Here is a 20,416-nt window from a genome sequence, read left to right as displayed (position 1 = left end):
TAATATTATATTAGTAACATTTACGAATTTTTCGAGACTAAAGCGCGGCATTTTAAATTGATTTTACGAAATAAAAATTCAGTTCGTTGAGTTCGGTTCGGTACGGTTCGGTTGTACGTTCTACCTTATTGTGCTGTTGTATTTGTATCTCTGTAAATTTTCTCTGTGGTGTACAATAAAAGTGTATTCATTCATTCATTCGGTTTTTTTTATTGTTAGAGTAAAAAAAATGAACACAACCTCTACACGGACTTCTTTGTGCTGTGAACTGTGACTAATGGCGTTGAAGTATCCTGCTTGCGTCACTGTGGCAGCGGTAGCTGCGGCCGAGGAGGATCCTTGCTCCACTTTAGAACGTGTTTACGCGGAGCCAACTAACTGGTACATCTCTTTTGATTAACGGGTTCTATCAAATCTGCTGAAATTAAACGGAACGGATTGAATGACATCGCCTACGCTCCGACCCGACCTTCATCTTTTTAATCCTAACTTATATATCATAAATGTTAAAGTGAGTTTGTTTGTTTGTCTTGACAAACAAACAAACTCACTTCACTTCACTTTGGATCATCAGACCACTTACATCGCCTATCATACATGCGTACCTGCTCGTTGCGAATTTATATGAATCCACGAACGTTAAAACACGCGAAGTGAAGGCGAGTGGCGGACGCGAACTGGAAATAACGAAAGAACCGGAGTATAAAAATATAAACTTATACACCGACCACGATTTGCGAAAAAAAAAACAAAAAACTTGTTCCAATTTTTTATACTTACTACTTAACTACTGATACTAATAGTTAATTCGTTTCGCTTTATCTATTCGATACATAATACCTACCTAAGACAGGCTAGGGACCTACGTTATTAGAATATACTTATACCTACTATAAATGTGAAAGTGTTTTTGTTTATTTATTTATTTATTTGCTTGTCCCTAACTATGCAACAAATCAACTTGGTTTTTGGCACAGAGTTAGTAAAAAAGACGGAGAGTAGAACGCGGGCAGCAGCTGTTACAGTTATTATATCTACCTGTTATGTTTTTCTTAGTTACATGGTTAATAAATAGGTCTGTTTGTCTGTCCGTCTGTCTCTATCTGATCCTTCCGAAGGTGGCATTCCCTCAAAATTCAACAACAGGGTCGCTAACTATGGGCCTCATAAGAAGCCTCAAACATACTAAGCGGGCGATGGAGAGAGCTATGCTCGGAATATCTCTACGTTATCAGAGATGAGGAGATCCGTCGAAGAATCAGAGTTACCGACATAGCTCAACGAGATGCGAACGTATGGACGTTGGAGTCCCAAAGTCCCAAGGTACCAGCGCACCTTGGGACTGGTAGTGCGTGCTGGGAGTGCTAATAGTAGTCGTCCCCCAACGAGGTGGCCAGACCCGCTGGGCGCAATCGGCACAAAACCGTGGAATCTTTTCCCTACAAAAGAGCTATGGCCAGCGCTGGGCGTCTATCCTTTGATATTATGATGATAATATGAAACAACTTCTGTACCTTAGAATTACCTTATCTGTGGTGTCGTATACAATTTCACTGGCTACATGGCACATATATATGTATGAGTGTTGCGCGAAAACCCGCGTGGCCCTCGAGGGGCCGATAAGTGAGAACTTGTCCCATTAGTGGGAACTGCTGCAGCCCATCAAGCTTCATGGCAGTTTGGGGGAGTTGTTAACGCTATCCACTGTAACTAACATTACCGCGGTTACAAGCTGAGGTAAGATATACTGTAAGTGTAACGTATTTTGTCTGACACAGAAGCGGTAATTATTCCAAAATAAAATTACATAAACATCACATAATAATTAAGAAACTGACATATTTTGGCATTAATAATATAAAAAATGGATTTAACCAAAACTAGAACGGAACTACTCAATCAGTGGCAATATTGCACAAATCTCACTTATTACGAGGTAAGTAATTATTGTAGCCTTGACTTTCTTAATGTTAGGTTCATTGCTAACTTCAGCATATATAACGCGGAACTCCTCAAGCAGGTAGACGTCATTCTGGACAGTAATTCCTAAACGAGAGTGTTCTTCAGAAACGTTATCAAAACCTCCACATTCAGGCGAAGAAATCCGTGATAACAAAAGATTCTGAAAAAGTTCGCATCGCTCCACTTTAAAAATCTGTACCGATAGACACATAGAGGAGCAGGTAATTAAATCGGATTCTGCAGCGGCGCTTGTGCGGATACAGCAGGTGCTGAGGAGAGAGACAAATTTAGCGGCTTTTAGGCTTATGTATTGTATTATTGTAACAAAGTTGTATAAAATTTTCTACGATTTATAGATGTCACTGTATAGTTCAATTTTAGTTTTTAGCATGGTACCTATTTAACAAAGTTAACTATGACTATTGCGCTCATGAACTCATTTATGCGTTTCCTTCATCATCAACCGGCCCGCTACAGGAAACGGATCCCCTCTCAGAATGAGAAGGGCTTAGGCCGTATCCACGCTGGCCAAATGTAATGACTTCACACGCCTTTACGTCATGAAAACACTCTGGCATGCAGTTATATGGAATCCTAATGTATGGAACCCTCGGTAAGCGAGTGTGATCGATTTTTTGTTTTTCGATTCAATGCAACGGAATTCCGCGTACAAAATTCCGCCGCGATATTCCGCTCGCCGTTCAGATTTGTGTCTCACCTAACAGGGCCATTAAACGCCCGTGCCGATAAATCAGCCCCACTGCAGCAATAAAGCAGCGCCGAAGAAAACTGCTGCTCGCTGCAGTGCGGGCCGCGCCCGCTTGACGATGGGCACTCGCTAATTGAGATGATTGCTGTTTCCTAAAGCTTTGCAACTCAACAAGAGTACCGAAATGTTTCACTCAAACAAACCTTTTTTCGATGAAATTATCATAGATATTGTTTTTGAGTTAAACTTTAATAATAAAATATGAAATGAAATATTATTTTAGTAATATCTGAAGGTTTTTTAAAGTACCAAGCAAAAAAACCACGAGATCGTATATGGCTAAGTCTTATCTTTTAAGATGCACTCAAACGCGGCAAATAAAGTTTTCAGAATTTAAATCCCTCTCGCCGAACGATATACCGATGTGGTCAGACAAGCGAGTCCAACCCGTAAGCACAAATAGCGCTCGTTAGCGGTTGCAGCGGTAAATAATAACTCCGCGGTCATGTTTGATGAGGGCTTCATTACACCTAATCACGTATTCCGTTTGGGCGCACGGGGACCCGTAGCGGGCGCGGGCGGAGGCTGGGCGAATGATAACGGGCATTCGTTTGAATCCCGGAAATGGAAATGGAAATTCAATAAAAGTTTAAAGAATATTTTTGTTAATCCTGAACGTTTCCAGATTTTATTTGTTTTTAATACACGCGTCATTCAGTGGTCATTCAGTCACCCAGCGAACGGTGAAGAAAGCTTTGCGAAGCTAAACTGGCAATGGATGGGTCGTATGGAATGTACGTAGGGTCCCAAGGTGCTGGAGTGGCGCCCAGCGCCGTAAAGCGTCGTGGTTAGCACCCAGATGGATACATACAACATCAAGTTAGAGTCGCCGATGGTTTAATATGTTTTACAAATGCATGACATCACGGTTGTATTCCATATTTAAACCTTTTACAAGTATAATATATATAAGGCATAAATATATTGAACAATCGACCTGATTAGACGGTACACTTTGAGCAGCGAAAGGTTGAAAAACTCGGGTATATAATTATCTGCAGAATTTTCATCACAAATCCCTTTACCGGCCCACTACAGGGCACGGGTGTCTCACAATGAGAAGGGTTTAGACCGTAGTCCACCACGCTGGCCCATTGCGGAATGGTGGACATAATTAATGTAACGCGGAAAAATTTACAGGTAATCAGAAATTTTACGCAGATGAAGTAGCGTGCATCACCAGTTTGAAATGAACAAAACAGACATGTTTTGCTTCACACCTTGTAAGTTCCAATAGATTGCTCAAAGGATACAAGATACGGGCTCCACTACTTACGCTTGATACGAAAAAGAGGAACTAAAATTGCAAGTACCAATCCCACTTCTATTTTTCTCAAACAATCTATTTTTTAGATTATTTCTCCATGCCAACGTATACGGGCGATCACTTTGTTATACTAGACTTTAAACTAAGCTACTTAACAAAACATCGATAATTCAATCAACTAAAAGACAAAAAACTAAATAGTAAAGAAAAAGAAATGCTTCTTTAAAGGCACTATTCATTTTATAATCAAAAAAAGTATGTTTACTCGATCGTTTGTGCAAGACAACCTCATGATATTGTGCGCAAGGATATTTTATAGACAGGAGAATGAGATAGACTACTATTCCTATTACGAAATAGGTATCACATGATAACTACGGGGTCGCTCTTAAGCGTAATTCTGCATGCATTTCAGAACAGATGTTGATAATTAGGTTAATTTGGTTGGTTTAGTCTACGAATAAAACCTACACATCATACTGAAAAACCATAATATATTAATCATTCTTCATTCACGCAGCGCGATTATCCCGTACGTATATGCCTACATGCGAGTGAAGCCAGAAGCGTTGCTAATAAACCATGTAGGTGTACGACAGCTATGGAGCTATGGGCTACACAAAATACTTCCACCTATTATATCCCCTGTCAAAGGATCGAATTTAAGAGTACACCTGCAAAGACCGGCAACAGGGAATAGGAAAAGTTTCTCCCCGTACTATTTACCTGTATCAGCTAATAAATAAAATTGAATTGAATTGAATTGCATATGTATTATGTATGTGGTATGTAGGTTCATGTGGCGCCATCTAGTTTGCCAATGTTGAGACCGCCACATTACTACATATTATTCTAACACAAAGTGGAAACATTGGAAAAGGGAATAGAGCTAATCTTTACATAATTTCATTATTTAAATTTTGCCTCCGAGAGAAAATAGCCGTCGAACCCGATTATTATCACTAACTAGTAATGTAATGGCATGGTGAGCCTAAGCGTGGTGGTCTACGCTTTACAACCCAGTCTTCTATGAGAAAGGAGGCGCCCAGATGTTAATAAGCTAAGAATATACATAATTTTAAGTAACATTCCATTGGTTCTTAACGGAAAAAAAACCAAGTGTATAAAATTCACTTTACCTAATGTTAAACACGTGAAACCCACTGTACTACTTAATAATGAGGAACTGAATAACGTTAGATTCTAAACTTCAATGGGGCCCTCATGTAAATAATTTATCGAACAGGCTTAGTTCTGCTGCCTATGCGGTAAAGAAGATACGCCATATGACCGACGTAGAAACTGCGAGACTGGTATATTTTAGTTACTTTCACAGCATTATGTCATATGGAATTTTACTTTGGGGTAATGCTGCTGATATTAGCACTATTTTCGTGCTGCAGAAGAGGGCTGTTCGTTCTATCTACAAAATGGGTCCGAGAGAGTCATTGAGAGATAAATTTAAAGATTTTAAAATAATGACAGTGTATAGTCAGTACATATTTGAAAATTTAATGTACGTTCATAAAAACATTTCTAAATTTAAGAAAAAATGTGACTGCAATAATTTAAACATTAGAAGTAAGAATAAACTTACAGTGCAATATACTAGGTTACATAAAATTCATAATTCGTTTAAAGGAAATTGCATACAATTCTACAATAAACTACCAATTGTCATCTTGGAGATGTCTCTTAAAAAGTTCAAAGTTTGTATTAAACGTAAGCTTATAGAAAAGTCCTATTATAGTATAAAGGACTACGTAAACGATAAAAAAGCTTGGGTGTAAATTATTGCTCTAACCAGGTTGCTCTTCTAATAATTTAAAATGACATTGTGAGATGGTGATAACAAAAAAAAAAAAAAAAACACCCGGCTAAGTTTGTTGTGGGCTTCTTCTTAGACCAGGACGCGTTTGGAACCCTCGTAGCTTTAGTTTTAAGTTTACGAATGTGGTTATCGCCATCATCTCACTACCGTGTGGTTCTTATGTACGCATCAAAAGTGCCACCTGTGGGCCTGCTTGAATAAAGATATTTTTGACTTTGACTTTGAGTTTGATTATTTAAATAAATTATATCGATAAGTGTTCCCACAATAACTGTAGTTGAATAAAGGTTAACCTAAAATAACCAACCCTTTATAAATCTGTTTTGAAGAACTCTTTTTGTGCAATCTATCGAACCAGTAATTGAATTCCATTCAACGCCGACGTCAGTTCGAAACACGGTTGCAGTGTGCAGATTGCAGCTGCAAAAGGTTAGTTTGTTTTCTTTGGGAAGAGCCATTAGCTGCGCCGTCCACGTCCCATAAATATGCACTACTGCAGCAATAAAACTCTGCAGACTTACTCCGCCTGTGTCTGCTTAAAGTCGAGCGTGTACATCACACGCGCATCGACAGCAGTTCGGTTACCGGACGTCAAGGTACTTCCGAAACTGCTCAAGAAGTGGCCGGGCACACATTCAATAACAAATATTATAAAGAAAAGCATTCGACTTTTTGTATAAAATGGAACTCAAAAACAACTTATACTATTTAAAATTTAAATCCACATAAAGCATAATTGTCAGCCGTAGAATAGGCTAAATGGTATTTATGAAGCTAGCTTGCTAGGTAACAGAAAAACGCAACCGAACAACTTTAGTAGTACCTAAATGCGTTAAGTACCCTAAGTATATTGAAGGTACAAAAAAAAGTTTACGTATGTTCCAATCTCATAAAAATTAATAACAATAGCGCATTATATGTGGAAAATAATTTGAAATTGAAATAGGGATAGAATATAAACCAAAAAAATGAACAATGTTCGAAAAATAGGCGTCCTTTATCTGCGAGCGCAGCATAAGTTTCATCAAGTTATTTAAAAAAATGCAGATGAAACAGTTTTATTTAACATGTCTATAAGTCTCTGGATAAAATTTTACCTCGAATATTAATAAAACTAATTGGCTTATTGGCTTTGCTGAAGAGCTGTCGGCTGTTGTTGGATTTTCGAAAATATCCCTAGTATCAGGACACCAGATGTGGAAATAATGGTTGAACCTAGTACCAGTGCTCTGAAGTTCACAATGAACCTGACGAGTCTTTTGTATAAAATATGTAGAACTAGCGATAAAAAATATCCTAAAATACTCCCGGGACTTTGATTGAAGGCTCTCTCGTATCTCGGGACATTGAAATTGTCTGGAACTCCCAAACTAATTGCGGAAAAAAATGTTACCTTTGAGTAATATAATTTTTTACTTTTAATGATCTGTGGTTGCATATTTTCCATTAACATCAAACTAAGCTTCCATTAAAGTTTTGACATTTTATTTTCAAATATATTATACACTAAAAGTAATTTTCATCATTTTTAGACCACGTTAGAGCTGAAACGTTACGCGTCGTCACTATCTTTCTATTCATTTTTCTTATATATCATTTCCTAAATCAAGATCCTTCAAAGCTTTTACCATCACACTTCCAAAGGTACATGTTTAATGAAGACGAAATTACTCGTAACGACACTGTGGACATAGCCAAGCTTAAACGGATATTGTGCGACATTAATTCGGATCAAAATATATCGAATTTAGATAAATACGGGCCCATGACCGACGACACTCCGATACTGCTGGTTCAAGTGCATAGAGACGTTCAACGGCTGCAGTTCCTCATTTTCTCCTTGGCGCAAGTTCGGCACATACACATTACACTTTTGATATTCTCCCACAGCTATTACGATGAGAAGATTAGCCGGTTGATAGGTGGTATAGATTTCTGCAAGGTGATGCAAATTTTTTATCCTCACTCCTTGCAACTTCACCCTCACAAATTTCCCGGCGTAGATGACGAAGACTGTTTGCCCGGCGCGGCCATAACCGACTGCATGATGCGGGATGCTAGAGTCACTGAAAACAAGCAGCTCTGGTGGTGGAAGGCCAACTTTGTCTTCAAGAAAGTGCAGTGGGCTAAAACGCACCGGGCTCTGGTGATTTTTCTCGAAGAAAACAATTATGTAGCGCCGGATTTGATCCACATGCGCAGCGCGCGTTGCTATACTTTCCACAGGTATTATTTTATTTATTTATTTATTAGGAAGCCAACGTGAATACAACTATCTTTATTACATGGTTCATATAATAATCTATACTTATAATAAAACTGTAACTGGAAGATTTCTGTACATTTAATATTTTTTGAAAATTTAGACCGGGGGATGATAATTGATAATCGATACTGAGTCCAAAAGAGATTTTCATTTAATTTTTGTCTGTTTATCTGTCTGTCTGTCTGTCCGGGCATCACGTGAAAACTACTGAACGGATTTCATTAAAATTTGATATAGTGGTAGCTTATATTCCGAGTCAACATATAGGCTACTTTTTATCCCGATAAACAATAAGTTTCTCCCGGGAAATGAGATGAAAATTTTTATCAATTTTACTTTATAGCTCCGTTAAATTTGAACCGATTTAAATAATTATTTTTTTATTTGAAAGTGTATACTATCATGCATGTCTTGTGAAATTTTAATGAAGATCTGGTAAATATTGTCGGACATAAAGGAGATAATTCATAGATAACAGCGAGTCGCAAGGCATCTGGGACAACCATCGAATGCATGCGAACCATCCTACTTCTATTATAAATGCGAAAGTTTGTGAGTATGGATGTATGAGTGGATGGGTGTATGTATGGATGGATGGATGGACATGATAGAGTAATCATTATTACCTACAAAAAAGTCCGGGAGGCTAAATGTCTAACTGTTGAGACACAATAACCGCTTTTTGTTATAATTTGTCAATCAAAACACGGGTACAATCTTAAGATGGTGACTTTCCTATCAGATCCTTATCCAAATAAATGATTTCATAGTTAAAATTGATTATGTTATTGAGTATGTCCTCTTTAAATTATTCAAATAGGACCTATCGTTTAGACGTTACGACGGGTATAGAAATGCTAAAAGATATTAAATCTGATAATAACCGATTTGATGCAGACGAAGTTGCGCGGGTCAGCTAGTTGTTTTATAATATTGCACACTACACATTGCACAGTAGCAAGTCCTTTTAACTAACTCTATGCCAAAGCTTAGTTAGGGCGAAAAGTAAGTACAAACGAACACACTTTCGCATTTATTATAGAATTAATGATTTTTGAACAGTTTTTAATTTATATATTTCGCATAAAATAGGTACTTCTTGTATTCTAGAGATTGTACTCGTATAATTTTAAGCCAGGGAACATTTAACTGTTCCAAAGATACCCCTTTAAAAGTCCGCGGCAATATCTAGTTTATAATATTAGTATTTATTTCGCTTAGCAAATAAAAGCCAATTTAATTCCAGGTGAGTGTGATGTCGTTCGGCAAACAATTCACTAAAACTCGACATGGATTTATTGGTTTTGGAGCCGTGGCGGCCGCCCTTTGACGTCGGGCTCGCGTTCAATAGGACTGCGTGGGAAAAGATAGAATCGTTCTCCGCACAGTACTGCATGTTCAACGACCGCAGCTGGAGTTACTCCCTGAGCAATCTAATCAAGCAATTCCCGAGAGGCTACGCTAGTATGGTGGCTTGTGTGACTCCAAGGGTGCTGTCGACCAAGGAGTTCGTAAGGCCAAATGTTGCGTTACAGAAATTTCTGACCAGCTCCTCTGCCTGGATCCGATGTTTAATAACACCAATGAGGAAAAACGCTATGATGACGCTGAATTCACTAGCGCACTATAGCTCTGACGATGTCTAAGAAGCTTTGAAGCGAAATATCAGAACGATGTCTTCTATATTTCTTAGGTATAAATAATATTAAGAACGGTAAAGAACATTGACATCAGCAATAACATAATCTTCAACTCAACAACTCAACTCGTTTTAATATAATCTTTATCAATAAATACATATTTATAGCTATTTTCGAATTTATCAAGATACCTAGATAAATAAATTAATAAATAAATATACTACGACAATACACACATCGCCATTTAGCCCCGAAGTAGGCGTAGCTTGTGTTATGGGTAGGTACTAAGATGTTAGATGACTGATGAATAATTTAAGGAATAATAGACATAAACATTAAATACTTATAAAATACAGAAAAACACCCAGACACTGAAAAACATTAAACACAGAAACATTTTCCAGTTGTGGGAATCGAACCCGCGACCTTGGTCCCAGAAAGCAGCTGGCCGCTGCCCACTGCGCCAATCGGCCGACCATTGACCAATAGTAATTATTTAAACCCAAATTCGTACATGAATAGACATAAAAATCTGATGATATTTGACGGACGTACGTGTCGTAATTAAGTATAACACCTTTTTCGCCGTTGGTTCAAATTAACACACTTAAGTTTTTGTATTTTCTAAGCAAAACAACGAAATAACGATACGACGTTAAGCTAGAGAAAGATACACTAAGTGTTTAGCCCTTTACAAGTTAGACTTTGACTGCAATCAAACCTGATGGCATGTGATTATACTAAAATGGAATCACCGATGGAACCACCACTGGGTATGGCAGCAGTTTCGCCAGCATTGCGTCCAATATAATCTATATAAATAGTGAATATTGTACCTACCACAGCAGCTTGAAGTCAAATTTCCAAAGAACGCGACGGAGAGTTAGAAACGGTCGGTTTTTAACTCTCCGTCCTCACGCTAAATATTGTTTGTGAATAGCGATATTAAACTCAGTTTGTGTACTATAATTATTAGTAGTTTGCATTTTAATTGCGCGAGTAACATTTAGTTTAGTCAACTTTAAATCGATATTAAGATCATTTGAATTATGCATTGTTAAATACACAACAATTTATATTTAAGATGTGACTTTGAGAATGACAGATTCGATGAAATAGTTATGTGAATACTTTCTGTTTTGAAATATTGTATTGTAATATTGCTTGTTGTACCTATTGTATAAATGTCAGAAAGAGATGATACAGTTAATAACAAACCGAATACATCCTTCTTCTGATTTATGTTTACCGTGTAGTGTTTTACACGGCATTGCATTATTTTTTATTATACATATAATACCTACGACCATATTTCGACACTAGGTGATGCTACATAATGGTGACGTAACGTCCCGATTTCGTTTGAAATCTGCTTGGAGGAATGAGAGCGTAACATTAAGAAACTGAGGGTAGAGCAGCGTCGCACTTAATTTCAATAAATTATAAACAGCTGCGAGGCACGTCAATGTATAGCACGATCTTGGGCATTCATCACTCGCGTCACGCAACTAGTCGTATGAGAAGGGTAACACGGCAGCGGGTAATATAGGGCGTTTAATTTCGCCCCCGGTGACGAGGGTCGACAATTTGAGCTCACCTGTGACACCAGCAGATGGCGCCCTAGGGCTGCCAATCCGCCAGCCCACGCACATATAGCTGTCGTCAAGAATGTTAAAAGAATGTTAAATCAGAAGGCGTAAAACTAGTAGATATTCTACTTTTTTTATAAATAGCGGGATAATAAGCACGAGGAGCCACTAATGCTACAGGGTTTTTTTCACCTGCAGTAAAACCGTAACAATATTATACTTACGAGCTGGTCATCGTTCAAAGATAATGCGGTTAATAGAGCCAAATGCTATTCAACATTGGGCTCCATTGAGCCCATCACACTTCGGCCTTTACTACAAGGTACGACACGTCCAACATTCTGCAAAGTGCCGCACTGTGTCCATTAATGTAAGGCGCAGGTGCACGTTATGTGGCTGTAACAACAACACTGTCAACCACGCCCTTCAGACCGGAAAACAGCAATGCTATTTGCCTGCAGAAATAAGCATGGCGGTAGTTGGTCCCCGGACGAGCTCCGTCACTGGCGCCTCTAAGTACTAAAACTTTTGGAACTCTCGTAACTTCAATTAGGTATAGAGTTTACAAACTTGACTACCCTAATTTCTTAAATAACTCTTAGAGCAGGAGGATTTCGCTATTCATCTGATACATGCCTACCCGGGTCAAAAATCCCGTGCACGCCACTGTTTCCAAGCCCCTATAATAGAGTATAGTAGAGTTATCGTAAAATAGCAGTGATTGGACAGCCCTACCAATGGACGCCTAAATACCACCCTGACTTGGATTTATTGTATGCCAAATTATGAATTTAGCTCGCTTCGCACCTCGCGTAGTCCGCAGACACCACGCCAGACATATCACTCGTGAGCGCCTTTTACATTATATTGAGCAAATCCGCAGTTATAGGTAGTGTGTAAATTTTTACGGGCTGTAAAAAGTTTACTCACCACAAAACTTTGAGGCCCATTTATCATGAACTCGATCTTATATCTATAGAAGATATAGTCGATAATTCCTATTTTCATAGATTCATATTTCAGTGGTATCACATCTACATTGCATCAAAACTACTTCAATACTACGTCCGTGGCGGAAAGCCGGGGCCTAGCAGGGAATATCTATTCTTAAAACTCTTTAGACCATATTTTAAGAAAGGCACGAAAAGCAAAAAGTTAGTTACCTTATTTTTAAGAATTTACCTTATTATTCATTTTCATGTAGTTTCCAAATAGTGTGTTAGCAGTAGGTATCTATTTCAGTGAACGAACGATACAGCAAATGGTTTTGCAATCGTCTGTGGATTATTTAGAGATTATCTGATCTTCCTTTGGAACTGTAATGTTTTGTAATCAATATTCTATAGAACAATGGTAATTAAACTTGGTAAAAAAAAGATTACTATGTATGGATACTACATAACACGGAACGTTTGGCAACCATCTGTGATAATGTAACATTTGATGCTACCAACAATTTGCAATAAAACTTAGTATACTCATTATATCAGCACTATCGAACAATAATGCTTACATCCTAAACGTAGTGATCATAATATTCCGCTTGAAGAGCACTTTCAATTAAAAGACTAGCTTCTAGGGCGTTTAAGTAAAGTATTAAAAATAAATGTGACATTAGAATTTACAATAACGTTCAGAAATTGAAAAACACATCAGCCACTTAACAACTTTGTTTACTAAATTGCAATCTACTTTGTCATAAAATATTCCATAAATATTATCACAAAGAGTAGTGTTTACGACCTTTACAAATAGGGCTATTAATTTTACTTAATGTTCTAGTGTTTGGGTCGCCGCGGTGTAATCGGTTCATGAATTGATATCTGTCAGCTGTGCGGAGGGAGGGCTACCAAACTGTCAGATGGTGTATAGCAAAGCACAGCGGTAGCAAGAATAATTTTAACAAATATGTGTTTTTATTTCCTATTTCACACGCATAGGTAATCGCCGCGCCTAGCTCTAGCTTTAAGACAACATCGATCGGTAACCGGAGTGTGTCGGAGCGCACAATGGGCTCCAGAGACAGGGACACAAAGTCCCTTCACGACAAATTGAAAGTGTTCTTCAAGAAGGGTGCAACGGGTGGGTATCTCGTGCCAACATGTCAGCAGGTCGCCGGTAAGGAGTAATGTGTGGTTGATTGTGGGCTTTGTGTGGCGCAGCGCCCTTGGCAGCGGCCAACGAGCTGGTAGTGGGCGCGGAGCTGGCGCGCGATTTGGGTCCGGAATCGCCGCTGCACCGCCGTCTGCGCGCTATCAAGGAGGTCGGCGAGAAGGTGCTGCATATTCGAGTTCAAGATGTAAGTCATTAAGTGCACCAAGCACATAGTTACTAGATGTACAAAATATATTAAATAAGTTGATGTAAGGGTGCCCTAGTACCCCTATAGAACTGTGCATATAGAGATTCAAAGTTAACTAGGTAGTTTATGTATAAATGGTTTTTTATGTTTTATGCAGCAACAGAGCAACAAATAGATCTGTAATTTTATGTGCAGATAATTTATGGGCAATGGCAATTTATGGGCTAGAGAATGGCATAGATGCCTTTCTTTCTTGCCCGGGAAAAGATTGTATGAGATAAATTTAAAGTGCAATTTTGTTACTACCTTGCATGGATTTGATGAAATTTGGTGTCGCTTTATCTTTAGGTCATAAAATATTTATGCACAAGATACTTTTTAATCCCTAAAAAACTGTCAATATTGTAATTGCATGAGAGAGTGTGTTGATATGTGCATCTTTTGAGAAAGTCTGGATACCATACATGCCAATAATATGAATCCAAAATTACAAATAGACACTAACTGTATTCATTTTCTATTTGCATATGTTTAGGGTGGAGTAGAAAAAATATGGTCGTGCATAAGAGACCTGCTAGAAGACCCAAACAGCGAGGGACGCCATGCAGCCCTAGGGCTTCTGCGCTGCATTGCAGAGGGCCAGACAGACCTGCTTATCATGCGCACCATACTCTTCCAATACCTACAAAGAACTCATAGCACACACCCTCCTGAAGATTACCAACTGCGCTTCAAACTACTTTATGCATTGACCAATACTGGAAAGGACATAAAGTGTTTTGAAGAACTGGTGAGTTGAATTTGTTTATGCAAAGGTAAAAGGGTTGATAGCCCAGTGGGTAGGACTTCAACTTTCAGTCACCCTTTCGGGGGACTAAATCCCATGCACCACTTACTGTGCGTTTTAAGCAATTAAAATATAACTTGGTTCAAGTGTGAAAGAAAACATTGTGAGGAAACCTGCCTGAGAGTTTTCCTTAGTGTTCAAAAAGGTGTGTGGAGTCCACCAATCCGCATGGGGACAGCTTGGTCTACCTACCGCCCCGCACAAAAGTTAAAATGGGAACATGATTTATAACAATATGGTATGAAAAACCCTTCTTTGCCTAGTAGTTAGCAAGGGCAACTATCGATCACAAGGTCCTGGTTTCATTTCCATGATTGTAAAAATATCCAGCCCCACATTAGGAAATTGGTAGTGTCATAACCTCAAAGAACATGTTATGTTGCCAATTTCAGTAATCAGCAATATCATGTGAAAGCCAACTTCAGCAATATCATGTGAAAATAATGGTTAATATCTGTCGACCTGCATAGGAGCAGTGGTGTGGGTTCATTATGTGCTTATAACTAATAAACAAAAAAGATTAGAATTGCTGAACAAATGTCCCAAGTTAAGGTTAACAATTAGATTTAGATGTCAAGCAAAACCACAAGACTAGAATTAATGAAAAAAAAACTCTTAGTTTACTTTTGCACCTTTAATTTTAGTTGTAATATTTCATTGAATGCACCACCAGTATATTTTGATGGTTTATATTTGGGAAACCTAACATTCAAAGAAATGTTCCTTATACAATTGTTATTTGCAGTAGCTGTAATAAACAATATTCAAAGTTATTTAGAAATTCCAACCATATAAAATGTGAACCAGCTATTATGAAAATCAAACTCCATTTGTAAAATACGTAGACACGTGTTATATATTCCAAGGACCTGTTTCACCTACTTCTAATAAGTGTCAGCTAGCTTATCCACTAATTCTATCTGTGGGCCCTTATATGTCATGTTAAGCTACCCAACTCTGTCAGATGGCGGTGAAACAGGCTCCTAGTATAGTACATAAACTGTATAATGTCAACGAATGTTGTTGCTACAATTGCAGATAGGTCCGTTTCTGCTGGAGTGGTTGCCACAGCTGCAGGCGGCGCCGCACATCGTGGAGTTCGTCAACCTCATCATCAACATCGTGAAGTTCAACGCCGCCTACTTGGACGAAGACATCGTGCACGGGATCGTGAAGTAAGACCACGCCTCGACACGACAGTTTAGCACGTCCGAGGATGTTGCGAACTATTTTTTGGCCTTTGTTTCTGGTATTGATAGAGATGCCAGAGTCTTTCATAAATCTAATGAACTTCATTTGCCAAAAATAAAAACTCTTAGACGATATTTTTTAGTGTTGCCCAAATGCAAGAACAAGACGAGACTTAGCCAGTCTTGGTCTTGGTCTTGCGCCAATACACCTGGTCTTGGTCTTGCGCTCCCAGTCTTGGTCTTGGTCTTGGTCTTGCAGCAAGAGTCTTGCAAGTCTTGCAATTACCTATTAGTCTATTACTATTTATTAAAGTTTACTTTAAATCTTAGAAAAACGTATTAGAATTGGAACATTGTGAGCTTGAATTAACATAGCCATAGTAAAGATCAAGCAGATTAATAAATAACTGAAGATTTGATAAGAAATTCGAAAAATCAACTGACCTATATGTCGTTTTCCATGGAAGTAACTGTTTCTTAATAAACATTTATGATTTATAAGCTTACATTTGCTAAAACAACTTGTAAAAACTTAAGAAATATAATGACTAAATGTACAATAATAGTACCTAAGTAATTAGTTTAAAACCATATAAGTAATCAATATTATAATTACTTACTAGAATGAATTATTATGACATCTACTACCTATCCTCACCATTTTATCCTAATCATAATACTACTTGCGTGATCAGTATAATGTATTCATTTTCATTCTTGTAGGTACAACACCTGTAGGTACTCTTAAAATTCGAAATTATTTTGCATGAATAGTGTCAAATGTTATGATTTCGGCGCGGCGGCAACGATTGTTTTAGATTTCAAAAGAAGCCGCCGGCGCGTGTATCATAACCATGTACTTCCGAAAAGCGGCAAATTTCTTTGAGAAGTAAGTACAAAACCTTTGATGCCGCATTATCAAAGTGCCGATGGTTAAAACATAACTATGCATGCACTCAGTTTGATTTTAATAAATATTTTTTTATTCGCTATGTTTATGGTATTAGTCGTAATGCGCATAGGTCCAGTTTTTCATATTCTTTGATATAGTTTTTTGCGTCTCATAGAATTCCTAAGCGTACCTACCTACCTATACACCGAACTGTTACACCTAACTACTCCGTGAAATAGCGCTAAGTCCTAGCTGCAAGACGCAAGAGTCTTGCAGGCTATGTCTTGTTCTTGCTCAAGTCTTGCACGGTCAGTCTTGGTCTTGGTCTTGCTAAAAATACGCGGTCTTGTTCTTGGTCTTGGTCTTGCAAAAACGCAAGAACAAGACCAAGACTGCAAGACCAAGACTGAATTTGGGCAACACTAATATTTTTCAGTGAAAGATATTTTTAATCCATATCTTCAAACCATTGAAGCGTATAGAGGCGCGATTGCCCTGAGATCTCTGAAAATGTCCAAAGAAATTGCACGGACCACCTAGTCGCATTTGCAATATTACAGGAATATTAGCGATCGCTAGATTTTTAGTTTTAACAAGATTAATACATTTATTTACAAAAAAAAAAGCTGATGTAAAACAACAACGTTTGTTTCGAGCCTTTGAAAGTGCTCATTGGTTCAAACTCAAATATTGCAATAAATCCACACACAACAGGTAACAACTAAAAGTAGATCTAACCCCATAGTATGTGTACACAACTTGCAATTAAATGAAACAAAAAATGAAATATAAAGTTGAAACCAAAAAGAAATCGCAAATCGCCAAATAATTGTGAGTTGCGAGTGACGTGAGCCGGCGTGCCCGCAGCAACGCGTGCCACCTGTGCGTGTACTCGGCGGACGCGGGCGCGGTGCAGGGCTGCCTGGCGCTGCTGGAGGCCGTGGTGTCGTACTCGCTGCTGCCGCGGGCCGCGCTGCCCACGTTCGTGGCGGCGCTGTGCAGGACCGTCATCGTGGAGGCCTACTGCCAGAACAGCTGGAAGGTAAGGGGTCGTTTGCTCCGCAGTTGTCATATGCAAGAATATATCTACATTTTGAAGATCTTTCTCGACAGGCGTTGTGGTTGGAACTTTTATGAGTAACTTCGCCAGTAATGTCGCAAATATTGTTTCTAATGATAAGAACTTTTTTTACTGTATAACTTGTTTGATATATTTTATGAACTTATATATATAATTTTTTAAATACGTTTAAAACTGCCATTATTTAATTTTTTTATATATAAGAAAAAGTCTTCGATTAATGGATTTTTACTAGGGTCTCACTGTTTTTCCCGAAATTTACTCCACCAGTATAAATTCTTCATCATTATTAGGTTGTGAATGCAGTGGTTTTCACATATTTAACATTTGGTTATGTGAATTTTATACACTTGTTTTATGCATTAAGAACACAAACATTAGCATATAACCATTTGACAACTATAGCGAAAGCATTGTTTACATCGTCAAAACCCATTTCACGTCGATTAATAAAACTATGCCCTCAGCGAGATTTTGAATTCAATCGTGTTAATGGTAACTCAGTAAATCTACTGCTACATTACGATTCCATTATGCTGTAGTGTAATGACTAAAATTACATGCTGTACAGAATCGAACGCTTCGGACAGATCACAGAAAACGCTACAATCGCTACTTCTATATGAATCGTGCCTTAGATCTCTTGTCCGAGTATAAAAGCGTGTCCGCCTGGCAGCTGATGCGCTGCGTGGTGGGCGCCGACCTGGGGCACGCGGCGCTGCAGCAGATGGTGGAGTTGCTGCGCGCGGCGGGCGGCGACGACGAGGGCGCGGGGCTGGCGCGCGGCGCCGTGTTCTACATCAACATGGCGCTGTGGGGCCCGCGCCGCGTGCACACGCTGCACGTGTCCTACCTCGCCGTGCTGCCCGCCTTCCTCAAGGTGCGACCCGCTCGCGAACTGACACGCGTAAGATGCTCGGTAGCAGACGGCCTGCCGTAATTGCATTGATTTTCGTGTTATTGCCGGGCCGCAGGCGCTGGCGGGGCGGCACCAGGTGGTGGCGTACGAGGTGGTGCTGGCGCTGGAGAGCCTGGTGGCGCGCGTGGCGCACGAGCTGCACGAGGTCACGTGGGACCTGCTGCTGGACATCGTGCGCGCCGTGCTGCAGCTGGACAGTGAGCTCACACCCTCGTTCCCCGAACTCGATTCAATTTCGGATATCGAACTCTCGTTCGCTTTCTATTTTATAAATGTTGTGCCGAGAGATCTAGCTGCGTGTACATTTGAGCTTTAAAACGATACAAGTATGACCGTCCACCGCTGGCTCGGGCGTTCCGTAGGGAGCTCCAAATACCGAGGCCCGGGCCCGCGTAGCGCTGACCGCTCCCGTCCGCAGAGTCGCTGGAGCCGCCCAACGAGCTGATCCACAGCCGCGTGCACGCGCTCATCACGGCCATCGAGCAGCTGCACGACGCGGGCCAGTACCGCGGCGACCCCGAAGCGCTGCTCGACCTCGTGGACTCGTGCGGCCACGACCGCCCCGTGAGTACTCGCCCGCCGCCTCCCCGGGCTCCTCGAGAGAGAACATCATTTAAATAATTAATACTTGCGTCAGAGGTTTTATAAAGAAAACATAGTACTAATAAAATCAATCTACAAGCTCAGTATTTATCTATCTCTTAAAAAAATAATTCAATCTATATTTATAATAACACTGTTATTTTTTGTCTGTTTGTGTGTATGCCTGTATTTTGGCCGCGCATCACGCTGATGCTACTTAATGCTAATACGAAGTATTTGTCGTCTACGCCACACATTATTTTTTAGTCATTTATGATAGTCAATTCAAAAAATAATAGGTAAAGTAAATCAAAATTAGGTCCCTGGAACCGTCATGTGTCATTGATCATTTTTGCGAATATTAAAACTTGAAAAGATATATTATTTTCACACACCTCTTCAACTCACTTTGATGAAATATGTTCAACAAGGTTACATTGTTATCTTGACTATATGCTATATAATTTTTTTTGATGTAATAATTTCAAAGAAACATGAACCGACCGCTCAACATGTGAGCACAGAATGAAAAATGACTATATACAATAATTACGAACGTTTTGTTTTTATTGCTTTCATTTGCTAGGAATAATGTTACTTCTAATGGAAAATTATACGAAACTATGTTATGTTAGAGAGTCATAGAACATTGTGAGCGCAGGAGGCGTCGGCCATGCGGCTGGTGTCGGCGCGGCTGGCGGCGCCGGGCGCGGCGGGCGCGGCGCTGCGCGTGGCGGAGCGCTACGTGCGCCTAGAGCCGCGCCGCGCCGTGCGCCTGCACGCGCTGGCGGCGCTGCTGGCGCACGCGCGCCGCCACCGCGCGCACGACGAGCTGGCCGAGCGCGCGGGCGCCGCGCTGGCCGCCGCCGCCGCCGACGCGGACGCGGCCGTGCGCGCCGGCGCCGCGCGCGCGCTCGCCGAGCTGGCCAAGCACTGCTCCTCCGACGTCTGCGTCGACCTCATCGACCAGCTGGAGAAGGTGCCTTCGTATATGACTTTGGTTTTAGATATAGACTTGCGCTTGACAACTATCGTGCCATCAGTTGGGGCGCGCTAACCGACAAAATGTTGCCGGAGGAACGAGATTATGAAGTTCCCGATCTCATTTGCAATGCATTCGACCTCGAAGTATATTCGATAGAACGAAGTATAAGATTTGCGCCTCAAAAACGACCGACATTAGGTCCGCTTTACTTTGATGAGACAAGGTTTGAAATTCGAATACGACTCGGTATGGGATCGCCGTTCCGGTATCTTTAGAGTTGAGACCGCAACGTCC

At 39.9% G+C, this 20,416-nt stretch overlaps 2 protein-coding genes across 5 annotated transcripts in view; both read left to right on the top strand.

The window, feature by feature from the left end:
• Positions 1–277: 277 nt before the first annotated feature.
• Positions 278–9,345, top strand: LOC120629504 (alpha-1,6-mannosyl-glycoprotein 2-beta-N-acetylglucosaminyltransferase-like). Its single transcript, XM_039898448.1, has 3 exons — positions 278–381; positions 7,474–8,055; positions 9,342–9,345. The coding sequence occupies exons 1-3, from the start codon at positions 278–280 to the stop codon at positions 9,343–9,345; spliced, it is 690 nt and encodes a 229-aa protein (XP_039754382.1).
• Positions 9,346–13,102: 3,757 nt separating this feature from the next.
• Positions 13,103–20,416, top strand: part of LOC120629087 (tuberin) — a 28,084-nt gene continuing 20,770 nt past the window's right edge. For 3 of the 4 annotated variants that reach the window (XM_039897840.1, XM_039897839.1, XM_039897838.1), the window contains exons 1-9: positions 13,103–13,406; positions 13,487–13,623; positions 14,162–14,416; positions 15,512–15,648; positions 17,423–17,597; positions 18,313–18,516; positions 18,611–18,752; positions 18,974–19,119; positions 19,799–20,116. In XM_039897840.1, the coding sequence (XP_039753774.1) occupies positions 13,334–13,406; positions 13,487–13,623; positions 14,162–14,416; positions 15,512–15,648; positions 17,423–17,597; positions 18,313–18,516; positions 18,611–18,752; positions 18,974–19,119; positions 19,799–20,116 (1,587 nt within the window). In that variant the 5' untranslated portion in view covers positions 13,103–13,333. The remainder of the gene's footprint in view (positions 13,407–13,486; positions 13,624–14,161; positions 14,417–15,511; positions 15,649–17,422; positions 17,598–18,312; positions 18,517–18,610; positions 18,753–18,973; positions 19,120–19,798; positions 20,117–20,416) is intronic. The other variant, XM_039897841.1, reaches the window with a different exon arrangement.

Source organism: Pararge aegeria, chromosome 14 (genome assembly GCF_905163445.1).
Source record: "Pararge aegeria chromosome 14, ilParAegt1.1, whole genome shotgun sequence".
Lineage (NCBI taxonomy): Eukaryota > Metazoa > Arthropoda > Insecta > Lepidoptera > Nymphalidae > Pararge > Pararge aegeria.
This window is presented reverse-complemented; position numbering and strand designations above follow the sequence as displayed.